This window comes from Eulemur rufifrons, chromosome 9 (assembly GCF_041146395.1).
Source record: "Eulemur rufifrons isolate Redbay chromosome 9, OSU_ERuf_1, whole genome shotgun sequence".
NCBI lineage: Eukaryota > Metazoa > Chordata > Mammalia > Primates > Lemuridae > Eulemur > Eulemur rufifrons.
This window is the reverse complement of record NC_090991.1, coordinates 15,044,868-15,064,025: the sequence shown is the minus strand read 5'-3', so window position 1 is coordinate 15,064,025 and position 19,158 is coordinate 15,044,868. Positions and strand designations below refer to the sequence as shown.

Genomic DNA, 19,158 nt, shown 5'->3' with positions numbered 1-19,158 from the left:
ACACAAAAATACACACAAAAATAGGCTGACAAATTCTAGATTACCTAATGTGAGAAAATCAAAAGAGCTAAATATATATAGCTTAGTTAAACCACATTTAATATTAACCTATCTATAAATTCTAGGTTTATCCAATACCAAGTTTCTTCTCTCACTTGAGTTAACTAGAAAAATTGAAAAAAGTATAATGAATAGATTGAACCCAAAGACATTTTCTGCTGAAATGGAGATCATACAATAAAAATACTGCAAATGCCATTTCTTTTCTAATAATAGTTGTACCTGCTGTCAGTACAGTCATACTGGAGATGTCACTCATGATGTTGGGCATATCCAGCCTCCCTGCTATCTAGCTTAAATAGTGTTATCTGTACAACCCAGTCCAGGAAAGCAGGGCTAGGCTGGCTGATGTGTGTCTGGAGGTGGCCCCTTGATGGCTGGCCACCTGATCAAAGGACAAGCCATACAGAGGCTGGTCAACTGCTTATGATGTAGTATGATGTGAAAAGCTGTGCTGGGCCAGATTCCTCTCTTGGAAATTTAGCATACAAGAATGGGAAAAATCTGTCAACTGGAAAGAGAAGAGAGAGTAGTTGAATATATTAAGAGTCTGATACCTTACTCAATAACTTTTTTCTGCAGTCTGGTTTAACTGTTGTTTCTGCCCTTCCTAACGGAAAAAACTACTTAGCTTTCTCTGGTTTCCTGTGCATGTATCCTTATAACAAACTTGCTATTACTAATTGAGACAGTTTTCCCTCACAATCAAAAAAACCTCTGTAATACAGATTTTAACTTTTTAAAGAATTTTTACAAACACAACTCTGTAAAGTTAGGTGGATGGAACTACCCATTTTACAGATGAGAAAACTGAGGCAAAGTGGGATCAAATAATTTAAGGTCAAATAGTTTTTCAATGGCATAATAATGATAATACAAGACAGCTGTGTTTTCCCATTAGCTCACCAATTTGTTTGCAAGCTCCTGTTTTCCTCTGCAGTTCTTTTTCTCCAAACATCAGCTATATCAAGAACAATACTGTAAAGCAGAAAAATAAGTTTCCCCCTTACCTGTCTGCTGTATGGTAGTTATCGCCTGGGCATTACATTGCAGCTGTAACATGTGTCGCAGCATGGCCACTCCCCAAATATCCAAATCTGGACAGAACTCAGGAGACACCGCTGCTTTCAGCTTAGAGGATTTCAGACCTGCTGTGAGTGCCTGTAAACTGGCTGCTTCCAGCTGCCTGCACAGTGCAGAAACACTTAGAGCACAGAGGAATTTGTGCTCTGGGCTATGGTTTTCAGTATGGGGCAAAAGGTTGAAGACAGCATAATAATTGTTTTCATACTTCCCATTAACATCACATCCAGGAATTGGGGGCTGTATTATTTTGCCATTTTCCTCACTCTCTCCCTGGCCATAATATTTAAGTGTCTTGACCATAATCTTGTTTTCAGGTAAACAGATATCCTTGCGACTAGTCTCATCACAGAGCTTCCTTATGATTTCACCTACATCCTCAAATCTAGCTAAAAGAGTCAATCTTAGGGCCATGTGGCAAAAGACACCCAGTGTGAGGAGCAGCCCCCCTAGAGAACACTCTATACTATGGTAGAGCTCCCAGGCCTGCTGCATACACTCTTGGCTGCAATACTTGGCATAGCTGCATCCACCACAAGGAACTGTGGCCAAAGTGTGCTTCAAACATTGGTGACAGTAGATGTCTCCATTGGTAACTCTGGTACTCCACTTGCTGTCTAAGGGCTGATGCAGTGGTTGCATTTCTCCTGGGGTAAGGACACTCACAAAAGCAGCCTCCTTTATCAGGAGCTCTCCTGGGAGAATATCTTTTGTGGCAACCAGATAGCGGCCTTTTAAAGGGTCGGTGCATAAGCTGACAGATGATGATGCACTGGAAATTTGTTCATTCTCATCCCTTAGGTCCATGTCCTCAAAGGCTTTGGCTAGAGCTGCTGGGAAGGTTTCTGTGAGATTCTTCTTTTCTTGTATCTTCATTTTCAGATGATGGAGGTTTCTCTGTAGAATTTGAAAGGGGGAATCTGCTACGGTTGGTTTGGCAGTGAAGTTACTTTCAAGATCCCTGATGGTCTGGCTTGCCTCCTGTAGTCTCCCCAGGGTCACCAGACATTCTGCCTTACGCAACATTATCTTGGGTTGTAATCTTTCTGGATACCCATGAGTCTGTGCTCTGATAATATCTTTAAGACACATCTGAAAACAGAAAGGAAATCCCAAAATGACCCTTAGTCCCTACTCTTCAATGTCCACTAAAAATCTAGTAAGTTAAGGATTATTAAAAGTGGAACAAGTACAATCACATGCTCATTTAAATCATATTCTACTGTGTGATCTTTTAATTGATTAGTAATACTTGCTGAGGACATTATATTTAATTGTTCTCATTAAATATTTCTTTCTTTTTTTGTTTGAGACAGAGTCTCCCTCTGTCACCCTGGCTAGAGTGCAGTGGCATCAGCCTAGCTCACTGCAACCTCAAACTCCTGGGCTCAAGCGATCCTATTGCCTCAGCCTCCCGAGTAGCTGGGACTACAGGTATGCGCCACCACAACAGGCTAATTTTTTCTATTTTTAGTAGAGACGGACGAGGTCTCGCTCTTGCTCAGTCTGGTCTCAAACTCCTGAGCTCAAGCAACCCTCCCACCCCGGCCTCCCAGACTGCTAGGATTATAGGCATGAGCCACTGTGCCTAGCCAATATTTCTATTTTTAAGGGAAAAAGGCTTACAGATAGAAAAATTATAGTATAGTAATCAAGAGAGCAGACTTTGAAGCCAAACAGATCTGCATTCAAATACTGACTTTGTCTCTTACTAGCTGCCTGACCTTGTGCAAGGGATTTAATTTCTCAGTTTCTTAATTTTCGTATCTGAAAAACAGGGATGATAATATCTCAAAGACTTGTTATAAGGATGAAATAAAGTAATATATCTAGAGTGCCGAAAGGAGTGCCTGGAACACAGTATGTGTTCAATAAATGGTAATTATTATTATAAGAAGGAAATCAGAAACAACCAATATAGGAAAGTTATTATATAGGAATAATATGTTATATATAGGAATTATATATATTATATCATATATGATATATATGGGAAAGTTTTGCAAATTCTTTTAATCATTGTCTTCAGTAGTCCAAGACTTTCTTGCTTAGGGCCTAGAGTTAGATTCTTGCTCTTTGCTTTTAGTCTGAAAGATAGTAAGTGTGAATTTGTTACTATTCCAGTAGTTCTTTTTTTTTTTTTTGAGACAGAGTCTCACTTTGTTGCCCGGGCTAGAGTGAGTGCCATGGCGTCAGTCTAACTCACAGCAACCTCAAACTCCTGGACTTAAGTGATCCTACTGCCTCAGCCTCCCGAGTAGCTGGGACTACAGGCACGCGCCACCATGCCCGGCTAATTTTTTCTATATATATTTTAGTTGTCCATATAATTCCTTTCTATTTTTAGTAGAGACGGGGTCTCGCTCTTGCTCAGGCTGGTCTCGAACTCCTGACCTTGAGCGATCCACCCGCCTCGGCCTCCCAGAGTGCTAGGATTACAGGCGTGAGCCACCGCGTCCGGCCTATTCCAGTAGTTCTTAACTCTAGGGTATAATTTGAATTTCTGTGGAATCCTGAAATGCCATGTACCAAAATGGCATTTTAGAGCTTGTCCTTCAACCTCTCTAATACAAATTTCAGATGCCTCAGAAGTATCTTCCTAAAATATTAACCTGATTTTGGTCATTTCCTGTTTTAAAAACTCCAATGACACAGTTCTCAACATTTCTTCTGTTGTCACAATGAGGAGATGAGAAAAATGCCACTTATAGAAAGCCTTCCTCATAGGCATACACAAGGCATTTCAGGGTACCTTTTACTTTCTCACTCACAATGCTTATTAGGGTGAGCTATATTATAATATTATAGGAATAATCTTGAATATGCTCTACTTATTTTAAAAAAACACATTATCCTAACTGAAGTATCTCAGGATGGAAAAACAAACACCACACGTACTCACTAATAATCTGGAGCTAAATGATGGACACACATGGGTACAAAGGGTTGTAAAGGACATTAGTACCAAGAAGGGTGGAAGGTGGGAGGGAGGTGAGGAGTAAAATCTTACCTACTGGGTACAATGAACACTATTCTGGTGATGGGCACACTAAAAGGCCCAACTTAACCATTATACAAACTATGTAACAAAAACATCTGTACTCCCTTAATATCTTGATATAAAAAACAAACATTTCAAACACTAAAAATAGTAAATAAAAAAACCAACAGGTAAATATACTTTGCAAACACTTGGAACCTGAAATATTATGAGCAACATTTTGCACAGCTGATACCCACAGAGCACTGCTGATCCCCTGGACGCAGTTCATGCTCCTGTGGAATGTACCATAGCTCTTTCCGGTCAACCAACACTACCCTGCATGGTCACCTGTGATAGGTAAAATGAATCAGGAGAAAGAACAAGTCTGGGCAGATTTCAATGTGCTTCTAATTCAACCAACTGCAGCATGGCCTGTGTTTAGTGTTCTAAGAAAGCAGCAGAGATGAAGGCCTAGTCCTCCAGAGAAAGGCCTACAGATCCTTTCCAATCACACCAGGCATCCTGACACTCACCTCATACTGACCCAGGTGGAAGAGGGCTGCAGAGCGATTAGCATAACACAATGCAATGTCCTCAGTGTTAGGCCCTGAATGTGATACTCCCTGCAAAACAATGAACTGGTTAAAGGTATAAATGGAAACTAGCATCGCTAAAGTATACTTTTCAGATAATAGGGGTCCTACTACTGAAGACTGTACGAAATTGGGAAAGTTACTGAATCTTTTTGCTTCAGCTGCTTCACCTTCATTTTTAACTACCTCAGAGCAAAGCTGTGGAGATCAAGTGAGGAAATAAATATTCAAAACACTTTGAAGATAGCAACATCAGACACAGCTTCAACTGTAAACAATACTGAAATGAAAAACTGAGGAAAATATGTGCAGCATAATCCTGACTATAGCAGAGGGTGAGTGGCACACATAGAAATTCGCAAAAGAATATACACAATTAATATGTGGAAGACAAATGGTTAATTCATACATAAATAGCCAAATATATGAAAATGAAGCAAAAGAAGGGATACTTTTGGCATCTCAATCACTGGAGAAAAGATGAGGATTATTCAATAAAGAGTATTGGGATAAGTAGGCAGACACTGGGAAAAAAAAAAGTTGGCTCTATATATGATACACCTTTCACTGGATAAATTCCAAATGGAGGCCGGGCGCGGTGGCTCACGCCTGTAATCCTAGCACTCTGGGAGGCCGAGGCAGGCGGATCGCTTGAGGTCAGGAGTTCGAGACCAGCCTGAGCAAGAGTGAGACCCTGTCTCTACTAAAAATAGAAAGAAATGATCTGGCCAACTAAAAATATATGTAGGAAAAAAAATTAGCCGGGCATGGTGGCGCATGCCTGTAGTCCCAGCTACTCGGGAGGCTGAGGCAGGAGGATCGCTTAAGCCCAGGAGTTTGAGGTTGCTGTGAGTTAGGCTGACGCCACAGCACTCACTCTAGCCCGGGCAACAGAGCGAGACTCTGTCTCAAAAGAAAAAAAAATAAATAAATTCCAAATGGATCAAACTCTAAACATAAAAAAAGGAACTATAAGAGGACTGGAAGAAACTATAGGAATAGTCTAAAGCAATATTGAAGGAATCCCTAACTATGACACAAGTCCTGAAGTCAAAAAAGGGTAACAAATTTGACCACATGAAAATAAAAAATATCTTCACGGCAAAAACTAATAAAAGCAATATCAAAAGGCAAACATTGGCCTGGAAAAAACATTTGCAGTTCATAATACAGGCAAAGAGCTATTAATAACTTCTTTACTTTATTAAGAGTTCCTACAGATCAATAAGATGACAACCAATAAAGCAATAGGAAAATAAGCAAATGATAGGAACAATTCTTATGAGAAATACAAATAGCTCTTCACATGTGAAAAAATGCTCAACCTCATTCATAATCAATAAATTGCAAATTAAAACTGTAGTGAGATATCATTTTTTACCTCTCAGATTGACAAAAATAAAATTGATAGCACACTGAATTGGCAAAGGGGTAGAGTAATGGGCACTGTCATTCTGTTGTTAGTGGGAGTGTATATTTGTCTCATGATTATGGAGGGCAATTTAGCAACACATATCAAAATCTTGTATGTATATATATACATATTTTACATACACATAAAATCTCCATCGACCCAGCAATTCCTCTTCTGGGAATTTATCCTAAAGATATGATCATCCTACAGATATATGCAAAATGACATTCAGGCAAAGTTTCTCATCATAGTATTATTTGAAATAGTAAAAGATAGGAAACAAACATTAATCTATGTGATACTGGTTAAATATATATGTATGTTTTGAGACGGAGTCTCACTCTTTCACCTGGGCTAGAGTGCCGTGGTATCAGCCTCATCTCACTGCAACCTCAAATTCCCAGGCTCAAGGAATTCTCCTGCCTTAGCCTCCTGAATAGCTGAGATTACAGGTGTACATCACCACGCCCAGCTAATTTTTGTATTTTTAGTAGAGATGGGGTTTCGCTCTTGCTCAGGCTGGTCTTGAACTCCTGACTTCAAGTGATCTTCCTGCCTTGGTCTCCTGCCTTGGCTAGGATTACAGGCATGAGCCACCACACCCAGCCAACACTGGTTAAATAAATCATGACACATCCATTTAATGGATATATCTTTCTTTTTTATGAAAAAGAACGAGGAAACTATGTATTGATGTGGAATGATCTTCAAGCTATTATTAAGTGAAAAAAGTATGGGGCTAAACAGTATGTAGAGAGTGTGAGTGCAGGAGCGGAAGATTATTTGTATTTATCTATATATGCCTGAAATACCTTTGGAAAGACACATTTAACAGTGCTAGCTTATGAGGATGGGAAATGGGGTGGCCAGGGGACTTAAGTCTACACCGTATACTCTTGTAACTTCTGAAATCTAACTATGTGAACATATTTCTTTCTCAAAAGTAAATACATATAATTATAATAAAACCATGATAATAACCGGTATTGCTTAGGATATAGAGAACTGAACATTCCCATACTGCGCCAGAAGGGATGTTAACTAGTTCTTTCCTAGAGAACAATTCAGCATGAAATACCAAAGGCCTTAAAAAATACACTCTCTTTGACCCAGCAATTACCCTTCTAGTAATAAACTAAGGAATAATCAGATGTATAAAAATATTTACATAGAAAGGTGCTTATTGCAGCATCATGATACCAAACAATTTGCCAACACTGAGAGATGTTAAATCAAGCACAGCTCTTCTCTGTAATGGAACACTAAGCCAGCCGTAAAAAATCATGTTCCAGTGGAAAATTTAATAACATGAGAAAATGGACACAATAAATTGTTGAGGGAAAAAAGCAGGTTACAAGATGGTAAGTGCAGCATTATCCCAATTTTGTAAAAGAAAAACATATTTTCAGAGGAAAAAGTCTGGCTGGATGGATATAAACAAAAATGTTAACAGTGCCTATCACTGGTTATGAGATGTTTTTTTAGTCTTTATGCTTCTCTATGTTTTCCAAAGTAAACATATATTACTTTTACAATCAGACAAAACAACAAATATTATTTTAAAAAAGAAAAGAAAATAGCAGCTTTCTAGAAAATTGCAAAGTATCATAATCACCAAAATACTAGCTTCATGAAATAGGAAGGCTCATATCCTTCCATATCTAGAGCAAATCTTAATTTTTTGGTCTGACTTCACTTTCTGTTTCACTTGTTTTCCTTGAATAACTTTCTATGTGATCACATTTATGATGCACATGTATAACAGTGAAGAGATTAGCTCTGAAAAAGAACTATTAAGCCATTTATCACTGGATCATTACATCTAATGGATTTTAATCCTTCAGCAATCACTAAAGCTTGTATTATTTAGCTAAATACTTTGTTATAACACTACAAAGCAGGGATTTTATCAGCTGTAGAAGCTGCTGTTGTAGGTGTGATCGTTTCTGGAAAATTAATTCCATACTTTAAACATAAGCCTGTTAAAGATTCAGAGTAGGGAAACACCCTTCAAATTTACACTCATTCTTTTAATATACAAGATCACAGATCTGGTGCAAAGAACTAATACATTCTTGCTTTAAGCTCATACAAATCTCTTAAAAGCTACGGAAGGAATCTCTCAGGGAATCTTGTTCCAGCTCCTACTACGGAAGCAGGACAGTAAGAATAATAAATAGATTGATGACTGATGAATGAGTGGTCAGTAAATAAATAAATAAAAATAAAAAAAGAATAGATTATTGAAAGTCACAATTCCTCCTCAAAATCTAGCTTAGTGATGGTTACTGTAATTTAAAATATTTGTTAACTGTCACTAATATTTTCACTGACAACCTTCAAAATGGAGCTCAACAGGGCTGTGGCCAATGACCTCATCTTCCCTTCTAACTTAATCTAAGTCATACCTGTCCTAAGGTAACACTGTGGCTAACTACAGTCTAGCTGTTCTCTAAATCGGGACTAGCAAGCCAAAGGCCTCATCCAACAAAAACAGCATACCTTTCAATGAGAGCCAACAGACATGGGCAAGGCAGGGCAAGGGGCCAAAAAGCCAAGCCTATTGCCACAGGGTTTCTGAAGGAATATGGGAATAGAAGTTTCCTGATGAAATTCAGGACGTATAAACTACCCTTTGTTTCAGAATACAACCAACAGCAGAATTCTGCCAGTTTTGTTTTTCAAATCCATTCCACAAATTATAGACAAAGAGATAACACTGGTTATGAAATCCAGCAATATGGCCTCTATCTCCTGAAGAAATACACATTGTTAAATTACTGACCTGGGAGTGTTTTACCTTAGAATACAGCACTGCAGCTCCTGTATAATCTTTCTCTTGAAATTTTTTGTTTCCTTCTTCTCTGTAGAAAAGGGGAGCTTCAGGGTCCTTTCCCACCAAGTAACCTCTAGAAAGTCTTTTTAAAAACATCTCATCCTTGGGTCTTCATGAAGAAAAGAGAACACAAAAAACCCCCAGAGATTTGTTATTTCAAGAAAAACTCTAAACCACTGCACTTGAAACAAGAAAGTATGGTTGCAAAACACTGGAACACAATGCATGTATTGTGTCGCGTGACTGGAGGAAAACTATCTCATGGTCTCAGAGACACAGGGACCAGAATTTCTATTCTGAGAACTGAGTGCTAATTTTTTCTTTTCTTAAAATTTCAAAATGTTAATGGGGGACACATGTTTTTGTTACACAGATACCTTGTATAGTGCTTACGACAGGGCTGTTAGTGTGCCCGTCTCCAGAATAGTGTTCACTGTACTGATTAATTTTTTATTCTTTATCTCATAATTACATACATCACAAAGATCTTGGGTGTGGAGAATGATGTAATACATGGAGTCTTTGCACCGAGGAGTATTCTCCATTTAAACTGTGTTGAAAATACTTGACTGAGTGGCTGACAGGGAGGAGAGAGAGAGAGAGAGAGAGATATTAGGAATGAGTTATAAAGTAAATGTAGTAAAATGTTAACATTTGCGGAATGTGGAAGAAGGATATGTTACACAGTAATGCTGAAAGAAGGGTGTTACATAGTAATTCTTTGTACTATTTTTGCAAGTAAGTCTGAAGTTATTTCAAACTAAAAAGTTTTAAAAAATAAGTATACAAATTTTAATCACATCCTGCAAAACATTGTTTAGTTCAAGTGACATTTTGCAGTTAGCCAGCCTTTCTCTATGGATGACACAGTGATCCATAGACTCACATTCAGAAGTGACCTCCTTGACCTGAGTAATGAAACCAGAAAGTTGTCCAGTCATGGCAGCCCCTCTGTCCCTGCATATACCAACACAAAATGACCAATTCAGTTTTCCTGATATGTAATCATTCAAAGACTTGAACAGTTCTGCAGCTGTGGTTTTGGTTGGCAACAAAAGTGCACATAACATATCCTCTTGCACATCCCCCTGAAAACTATATCGCACAAAAACAAGCATTGTTGCCTTGTTGTCAACACTGGTAGATTTGTCAACCTGGATTGTATACCATGGTGACTCATTAATCCTCTCTAACAAGTGTGCCTCAATATCCTCTGCTATTTCATTAATTCGTCTAGTTATGATGCTAGCCGAAAGAGGAACACGTGCCACCTTTTGAACTGCAGCCTCCTAAAAGTTTATGGCAAATGTCCTTAGCAGCACTTCACCCATAGCAAATGGCTTCTTAGCTTTAGCATGTGGTTAGTCGCTAAGAATCACGCTCTCAGTGCAGACACATTTGATGAAGTGGTGGCCTTCAATAATTGCTTCTGTTCTTTGTGTTCCCAGTTTTTTCTTTTGAAAAACTCCAAAGGCTTGTCTTTTAATGCAGAGTGCTTGGTCTCCACGTGGCAAAGCAGTTTTGAAAGTCTCTTGGCTTCGCTGGATAGCCGGTTGCCACATACAATTCAGTTTTCATTTTGCTGGCAGTCTTAAGGGTCTTCTGCTGTCCCATCAGTGGGTCTTTCCCCCTTTTCAAAGAATCTCTCCAGTGATGTCTGTTTTTTACTCATTTTTGCTAGGGTTAGCTTGTGGGCTTATCAAAACTGTGACTGAGACAAGTGCACAGTGTGGGGAAAGAGGCGTGGGCGGAAGTGGTAAATAAAATAACGGGCAGGCCACACACAGACTAAAATAAGAGTCAGTCTGCCACCAGATACAGCTGTACAATTGAAGTACATCAACTCACTTGCCACTATAAAGCCTGCTACCAGATGCAGCTTTACAAATGAAGATGCTCACTTGCCAATATAAAGCCTGTCACCAGATATAGCTTAATTGTCACTTGCCACTCACTGATAGGGTTTTTATTTATCTATTTTTTTGAGACAGAGTCTTGCTTTGTTGCCCGGGCTAGAGTGAGTGCTGTGGCATCAACCTAGCTCACAGCAACCTCAGACTCCTGGGCTCAAGCAATCTCCTGCCTCAGTCTCCCCAGTAGCTGGGACTACAGGCATGCACCACCATGCCCAGTTAATATTTTCTATATATTTTTAGTTGTTCAGCTAATTTCTTTCTATTTTTAGTAGAGACGGGGTCTTGCTTTTGCTCAGGCTGGTCTCGAACCCCTGACCTCGAGCGATCCTCCCACCTCGGCCTCCCAGAGTGCTAGGATTACAGGCGTGAGCCACTGCGCCTGGCCACTGATAGGGTTTTGATATGATTCTGCAAGCAACTGATTTATTATGGCCTCTGTGCAGTCAAACCTCTCTGCTAACGATAATCTGTATTTGCAGCTGTTCCCCAATGCTAATATCATCGCCTCAGCTTCACCTCAGATCACCAGGCATTAGATTCTCATAAGGAGCACACAACCTAAATCCTTCGCATGTGCAGTTTACAGTAGGGTTTGGGCTCCTATGAGAATCTAATGACCATGCTGATCTGACAGGAGGTGGAGCTTAGGCAGTGACGTGAGCGGCTATAAATACAGATGAAGCTTTGCTCGCTAGTCTGCCATTCACCTCCTGCTGTGCAACCCAGTTCCTAACAGGCCATGGACTGGTACCAGTTCTCGGCCCAGGGGTTGGGGACTACAGCTCTGTATAATAAAATTAATGAAGTTGATCTAATATATAAATATACAAACATAGATACATATACTCACAAAAAAGAATACACCCTTTTTCCAATAAAAAAGAGATACTACAGAATAACGTAGACTATAGTCTTTGACTATAATGTCATAAAGTAAAACATGAATAACAAAATTGGAAACAAAAATGATATGGAAACTAAACATTCTCTTAAACAACTCTTGGGTCAAAGAAGAAATCATAATCAAAACTGCAGAACGTTTACAAGTGTTTTTCAAATTTTTGTTTATAAAGAACCAAGAAATACCTTTTACGTTGTGACTTGGTATGATGCTTCTGTGTATGTATACATTAAAATTTTATAAGACATTATTTATCTTTATTATGTATACGGTAAAAACAAAGTTAAAATCAAATATGATTTTATTAGTATTTAAATATAGAAAAATCATGAATAATACAAAAAGAAAAATTAGGAAAGATTTTATTTAATTCAAAAGGTGTGCTTGCCTATTCTAAATTTACTCCAGTTCAGAACATTTGAAGATACTACCCCATGCATATCTGGTACACCATAAAGCTTGTTCTATTTTCTATTTTTGTTTTGTTTTAAATTAAGTTAAACTGAAAATCCTAGATCAAACAAAAAGGTTGTAGTGAACAGCAATAATAGCAACTTTTCTTGCCTAAAAATAGATATTCTTTAATCTTTGTTCAAAATGATGATGGACTCAATGTTTTGTAATTGTTCTTCAGTGTAATTAGGAAGCTGCAATAATTCATTCTTTTCTCCATGTACCAAGTTTAACTCAGTAATTGACTTACAGAGTTTTGAAAAGCAAATGGATGTCTATCTACTTTTTTTTGTTTCAAATTTTCTTCTGGAATCTTATGATAAAATTTGATGGCCAGGCACAGTGGCTCACGCCTGTTATCCCAGCACTTTGGGAGGCCAAGGTGGGAGGATCGCTTGAGGCAAGGAATTCGGGACCAGTCTGAGCAACATAGTGAGACCCTGCCTCTATAAAAAAATAATAGTAACTTCTGAAAATTTTAAAAAATAGGGCTGGGCATTGTGGCTCATGCTGGTTATCCCAGCACTGTGGGAGGCCAAGGTGGGAGGATCATTTGATGACAGGAGTTCGAGATCACCCTGGACAACATTGTGAGACCCCATCTCTACAAAAAATAAAACAATTAGTCAGGTGTAGTGGCACATACCTGCAGTCCTAGCTACTTGGGAGGCTGAGGTTGGAGGATCATTTGAGCCCAGGAGTTGGCTATAATTATGGTACTACATTCCAGCTTGGGTGACAGAGCAAAACTCCAACTCTTTAAAAAAATTTTTTTAAAAATATTGTAATATATATAACATAAAATTTACCATTTTAACCATTTTAAGTGTACAGTTCAGTAGTATTAAGTCACAATATTGTGCAACCATCATTGCTATCCATTTCCAGAACTTTTTTACCATTCAAGTTGAAAATTTATACCCATTAAACAATAACTCCTCACATTCCTCCTCCCCAGCCCCTGGTAACCTCTATTCTACTTTCTGTCTCTATGAATTTGCCTATTCTAGGTACTTCATATAAGTGGAATACAATATTTGTCTTTTTTTTTTTTTTTTTTTTTTTTTTTTTTTTGAGACAGGGTCTCACTCTGTTGTCCAGGCTGGAATGCAGTGCAATGATCATAGCTCACTGCAGCCTTGAACTCCTGGGCTCAAGCAATTCTCTCACCTCAGTCTCCTGAGTAGCTGGGACTACAGATGCATGTCACTGTGCCTGGCTCCCACTCCTTTTTACAGCTGAATGATATGCCACTGTATGTACATGCTACAATTGATCTACCATTCATCTGCTGATGGACATTTAGATTATTTCCACATTTGTGTATTGTGAATAATGCTGCTATGAGCACTGATGTGCAAATATTTACTCAAGTTCTACTTCCAATTCTTTTGGACACAAACTGAGAAGTGGGATTGCTGGATCATATACTTTCATGTTTAAACTTCCGAGGAACTGCCGTACCATTTTCCACAGTGGCTGCACCATTTTATATTCCCACTAGCAATGCACAAGGGTTGCAATTTCTCCACATCCTTTTCAACAGTTTTCATCTCAGTTTTTTTTTTTATAATAGCTCTCCTAATAGGTGTGAAGTGGTATCTTATTGTGGTTTCGGTGTGCATTTCCCTATTGATTAATGATGTTGGGCATCTTTTCATGTGCTTATTGGCTATTTGTATATCTCCTTTGGAGAAATGTTTATTCAAGTCCTTTGCCTACTTTTTTTTTTTTTAATTTTCTAATATTTTATTAAGCAATTTGTCAAACACGCAGTATAGTTGAAAGAATTATACAGTGATCACCCATACACCAACCACCTAGATTATATAATTTTTTTCTTCTTCTTCACATGTAGGGCTTTGTTCGTAGGAAGGCCACAAGTTTTGTGTCCCTCATCACAGTGACCCCAGATTCCTGTTGGGTGTGTTATAAACAGAGGAGCCATTCTTCAGGCCCCGTGCTCTGAGCACACCCCCCTTTGCCTACTTTTTAATTGGATTTTTTTGTTGTTGTGTTGCAGGAGTTCTCTATACAGTATATTCTGGATAATTAATCCCTTATCAGACATATGATTTTCAAATATTATCAATATTTCATATTTTACAGTTTTTTTTATTCTCTTGATAGTGTCCTTTTATGCGTAACAGTTTAAAATTTTTTTTTTGACACGGCGTCTTGCTCTGGCATCCTGGCTAGAATGCAGCAGCGTCTTCATAGTTCACTGCAACCTCAAACTTCTGGGCTTAAGGGATCCTCCCGCCTCAGCCTCCCGAGTAGCTGGGACTACACGCATACATCACCACACCTGGCTAAGTTTTCTATTTTCAGTAGAGATGGGGTCTCGCTCTTGCTCAGGCTGGTCTTAAACTCCTGACTTCAAGCAATCCTCCCTCCTCAGCCTCCCAAAGTGCTAGGATTACAGGTGTGAGCCACTGCGCCTGGCCACAAAAGTTTTTAATTTTGAAGTGTAGTTTATCTATTTTTTTATTTTGTTGCTTGTGCTTTTGGTGTCATATCCAAGAAATAACTGATAAATCCAATGTCATGAAGATTTTCCCCTATGTTTTCTTTTAAGAGTTTTACAGTTTTAGCTCTTAACTTTAGGACTTTGATCCATTTTCAGTTAATTTTTATATACGGTATAAATTTAAGGTCCAACTTTAGCCTTTTGCATGTAGATTGACAGAAAGAACCAAGTTCCTTCATCCTTTAATCTTGCCTTCTCTCTCTTGAGCCCTAGAGAAGTGAAGCTTCTCACAGAGTCAGCTGGCAAAGGAGAAAGTCCCAGCTCCAGTCCCAAAGTAGTATAGAGAAGAGTGAGACTGGAAATAATAGCTTAATAACTGGCACACATCCATATATACACATTTTTTTCCCTGAACCATTTGGAAATAAGTGCAGCCATCATGGAAGTTCACCACGAAATATTAACAGGCCTCTGCTAAAAATAAGGACATTCTCCTATATTGCCACAGTATCATTATCACTAAGAAATTATATATATAAATTAGGGTAACTTCTTTAGCAGGGTATATACTATAAACCTATGGTAAATGTCCTAAATGGCTATCACTATTCAATATTGTATCGGAAGTCTAGCGAATGCTATGGAAATTAAAAAGTAAAATAAAATAAGTGGTACAAACATTGGAAAGGAAGGTTACTATTTGCAGATAGAGGTACTTGAGCTAAAAAGTCCAAGTGGGTTGGCACAACAATGAAATAATGTGAAAGTACAGTTAGGTGGCCAGTTATGAGATGATAAAAAAATTCCTACCTTTTATTTACACCATCAGTCATCAATTAGAGAATGTAATGGAGGGGGAAGTCTTGTTCACAATAACAACAAAAACCTTACAACAAGTAAGAATAAATCTAACAGGAAATGTGTAAGACCTATATAAAGAAAACTATAAAACTTTACTTAAGGACGTAAAAGAAGTCCTAAATAAATGGGAAAACATACCCTTTACTTGGATTAGGAAATTTAATCTTGTAAAGATGTCAGGTCTCCCTAAATGAATCTATAAATCCAACACAATCCCAATCAAAAACTCAACAACATTTTTCATGGAACTTCACAAGTCAATTCTAAAGGTCACATGGGGGAAATGTATACAAAAAAATGAAGATACTGAGAAAGAACAATGACTGTGTATCTGTGCAAGGGAATTTGGCCTAACCAAGAGCAAAACCACTTCTGGACTAGAGATTTCCCTGCTTTCGAGTGCCCCTTCCCCCTACTTCAGGCAAATCTCAGTGAGGAAACCATTCCTTGAGGTTGAAGTAGGGCTGACTTCAATTTCACAATAAGGTCGGTATGTGATATAGACCTGACCAATCAGAGGAGCCCCACATCTTTGGTGGAAGAGATGTACACGTGCTCAACATTAGGTTGATCTGAGACCAATTCAGAAGTTTTCTGCTAAAACTCTCCAGAAAGAGGGCTCTTTCCCTGGGGTTATTAAGCTATCAGGGTGTGCCCAAGGCTTTGAATGGGTATAGTGCCCACCAGATGGAAAGAATCTGTCTGACAGATGAAGAAATACAATCTGACGACATTTTCTGAGCCCCTGGATACAATCCAGCCTGAAAACAGATCTGCCTTTGGACATCCTAGTTTCATAGCAATACATTTCATAATTTGAGCTGGGTTTCTGTTACTTGAAATTGAAAGAGTTCTAAAATTATACCATAATGTCATAGTAATTAAAACTCTTTGGTTTTGGTACAGATAAAGAGCTTAGAAACAAATTTATGGATAAGTAGGAATTTAATTTTTAATAAGTGTGGCATTTGGAAACATTGGGAAAAGGATTGGCCATCCACTATATGCAGTAGAAAAAATTGTCTATCTGGGAAAAAAGTGAGCATACTTCCTCACATCATATACAAAATTAACTGTAGATATGTATATAAATCATAACATCATGTTGTATACCTTAAATATATATAATTTTTTTTTTTTTTGAGACAAGAGTCTCACTCTATGCCCTGGCTAGAGAGTAGTGGCACAATCATAGCTCACTGCAGCCTCAAACCCCTAGGCTCAAGTGATCCTCCTGCCTCAGCCTTCCGAGTAACTGGAGCTACAGGCTCAGGCAGCAACACACGGATGATTTTTCTATTTTTAGTAGAGACAGGGTCTGGCTCTTGCTCAGGCTGGTCTCAAACTCCTGAGCTCAAGTGATCCTCCTGCCTCAGCCTCCCAAAGTGCTAGGATTACAGGCGTGAGCCACTGCGCCTAGCCAAATATATATAATTTTTATTTGTCAATTATACCTCAATAAAGCTGGAAAAAATTGCAGATGGAGAGACAAAACAAAAAACTACCAAAAAAAGTTAGCAAAAATAAAGAGTATTTTTATGAAATTGGGATAGAGTAAACCACCTAAGCAAGACATATAACACATAAGCCATAAAAGAAAATGACAGATATGGCTGTATAGAAGTTAAAACAAACTGGGCTCAATGGCACATTACTCAGAAGGCTGAGGCAGGAGGATGGCTTGAACCCAGAAGTTTGAGGCCAGCCTGGGAAAACAGTGAGACCCAATCTCTTATGAAAAGAAAGAAAATTTTTTAATTAAAAAAATTTGAAGTTAAAACATACACATGCAATTTATATACAATGAAAGACATCGTAAATAAGGTAAAAAAGGCAAAAAAGATAAACAACAGACTGGGAGAAAAATTAGTAACACATATAGCAAAGAATTATATAGCTGGACTATGAAGATCTCCTATAAATTAATAAGAGAAAGACAGATAACCCACTAGAAAAATGGGTGAGGAACACAAATAAGCAATTCAAAGAAGAAATGCAAACGGGCTGTAATGTCAGAAAAAGAGCATTACTTTACTAGTAATCAGAAAAATGCAAATTAAAGTGAGTTTTTTTTGTACGTAAGGTCGGCAAAATTAATGACTATTGCTTTCTAATGTTGGTGAGGATACGGGAAAGTGATTTTCATACACTGTTCATGGTAAATTGGTAAAGCCTTTTTGGAAGGCAATTTGGCAGTATCTATTCAATTTAAAATGCCCATAACCATTGATGCAGCAGTTCCTGGTCTAAGAATCTTAATTTCTCAAATGTATATTCAAAAACATATATAAAGATTATTCATTGCAGCACTGTTTGTCACAGTAAAAAAAAACAAAACCCCTAAACAATTGGAAATAACTGCCCATCAGTAAGGAAAAGAATAACTAAATTGTGGCATAATTATACTAGCAATGTCATATAATTGTTGAGAAGATTAAGGTGTGACGTTGGAAAAATCTTACAAAATACATATAATCTAATAGACAAAAAAGAAAAAGATATATGCTATTTAGATACAAATGTATGAGAACAAATAAAAAGGGTTAAAAAGGTCTAAAACTGTGGTTACTTGTGTGAAAGAAAGTGAGGAGAAGGGTAAAGAGGAAACTTTCATGTTTTACTACATTAAATATTGTTTCAATCTTTTACAATGAGAATGTTTTTGTATCTTATATTCATAAAAAAGAAAAATAACAAGCAAAAAAAATATAAGCCTAATTGTACCAAGTACCGAACTGGCAAGGCTCTAAACTGAACTCATTATTTCAATCAACTAATATCTGAGTGTCTACTAAGTGCCAGGCACTGTGCTAGTTTCTGGTACAAAGATAAAGATGTCAACCTTGAATCTGAAAGGTGTGTGTTTGTGGATCTGTGTATGTGTGTGTGTATATATGTATGTGTGTGTATATACACACACACACACATATATGCATATAGGTCTCATTTATATGTCATATTGAGCACTAACATAAGCTAGTCACTGAACTAAGAACTTCATATACATCACCAAACTGTCATTCAATGTTTATTGAACACTTATTTTTTCAACTGCACTGTTTTTGTCTACAGAAGAACAAACAAATACAGACATGTTCCCTGCCCTCATGAGGTTTACAATCTAGTGGTGAAGATAGGTATTAATCAGATGATTATGCAAATATTACAGGAAAATTACACAGGTGTTGTAAATGTATAAAAAGTAAAGATGACCCAGGTGAGGCTCAGGGAAAGCTTTAGTTAATCCTGAAGAATGAACAGAAGTTAATCAGTTCATGGGGCATGCTACAGCGGATAGGAATGGGGAACAGCACTTCAGGCATTTTTCATCAAAAAGAGATATTACTTCAGAGCAAACGACAAAAGAGAACATTTTCCCGATCAAAATATCTCTGGTTAAAGTTTCCATTCACTTACAGAAGAAGCGAAGAGGACTGAAGAAAGATATCACTCAAAGTCTCTGCTGTAGAAATTGTGAGCTGAATGGATATCGGGAGTAAAGACCACTTCTCGAGTAGGTATGATTTCCACTCATCCACAGGCAGATCCATGCTGGTTTAGATCTATAAAAATGAATAAGAAAATAGG

At 37.9% G+C, this 19,158-nt stretch overlaps 1 protein-coding gene and 1 non-coding gene across 2 annotated transcripts in view; both read right to left on the bottom strand.

Moving 5' to 3' along the window:
* Positions 1–19,158, bottom strand: part of SMYD4 (SET and MYND domain containing 4) — a 37,129-nt gene that overhangs the window by 16,091 nt on the left and 1,880 nt on the right. Inside the window, exons 2-5 of the mRNA XM_069482164.1 lie at positions 18,988–19,133; positions 8,919–9,078; positions 4,660–4,749; positions 1,071–2,235 (exon numbers count right to left, since the gene is read on the bottom strand). Coding sequence (XP_069338265.1) covers positions 1,071–2,235; positions 4,660–4,749; positions 8,919–9,078; positions 18,988–19,121 — 1,549 coding nt within the window. The 5' untranslated portion in view covers positions 19,122–19,133. The remainder of the gene's footprint in view (positions 1–1,070; positions 2,236–4,659; positions 4,750–8,918; positions 9,079–18,987; positions 19,134–19,158) is intronic.
* Positions 14,090–14,217, bottom strand: LOC138392785 (small nucleolar RNA SNORA11). The gene has a single exon (XR_011235059.1). It is a non-coding gene; the product is annotated as a small nucleolar RNA SNORA11 (small nucleolar RNA).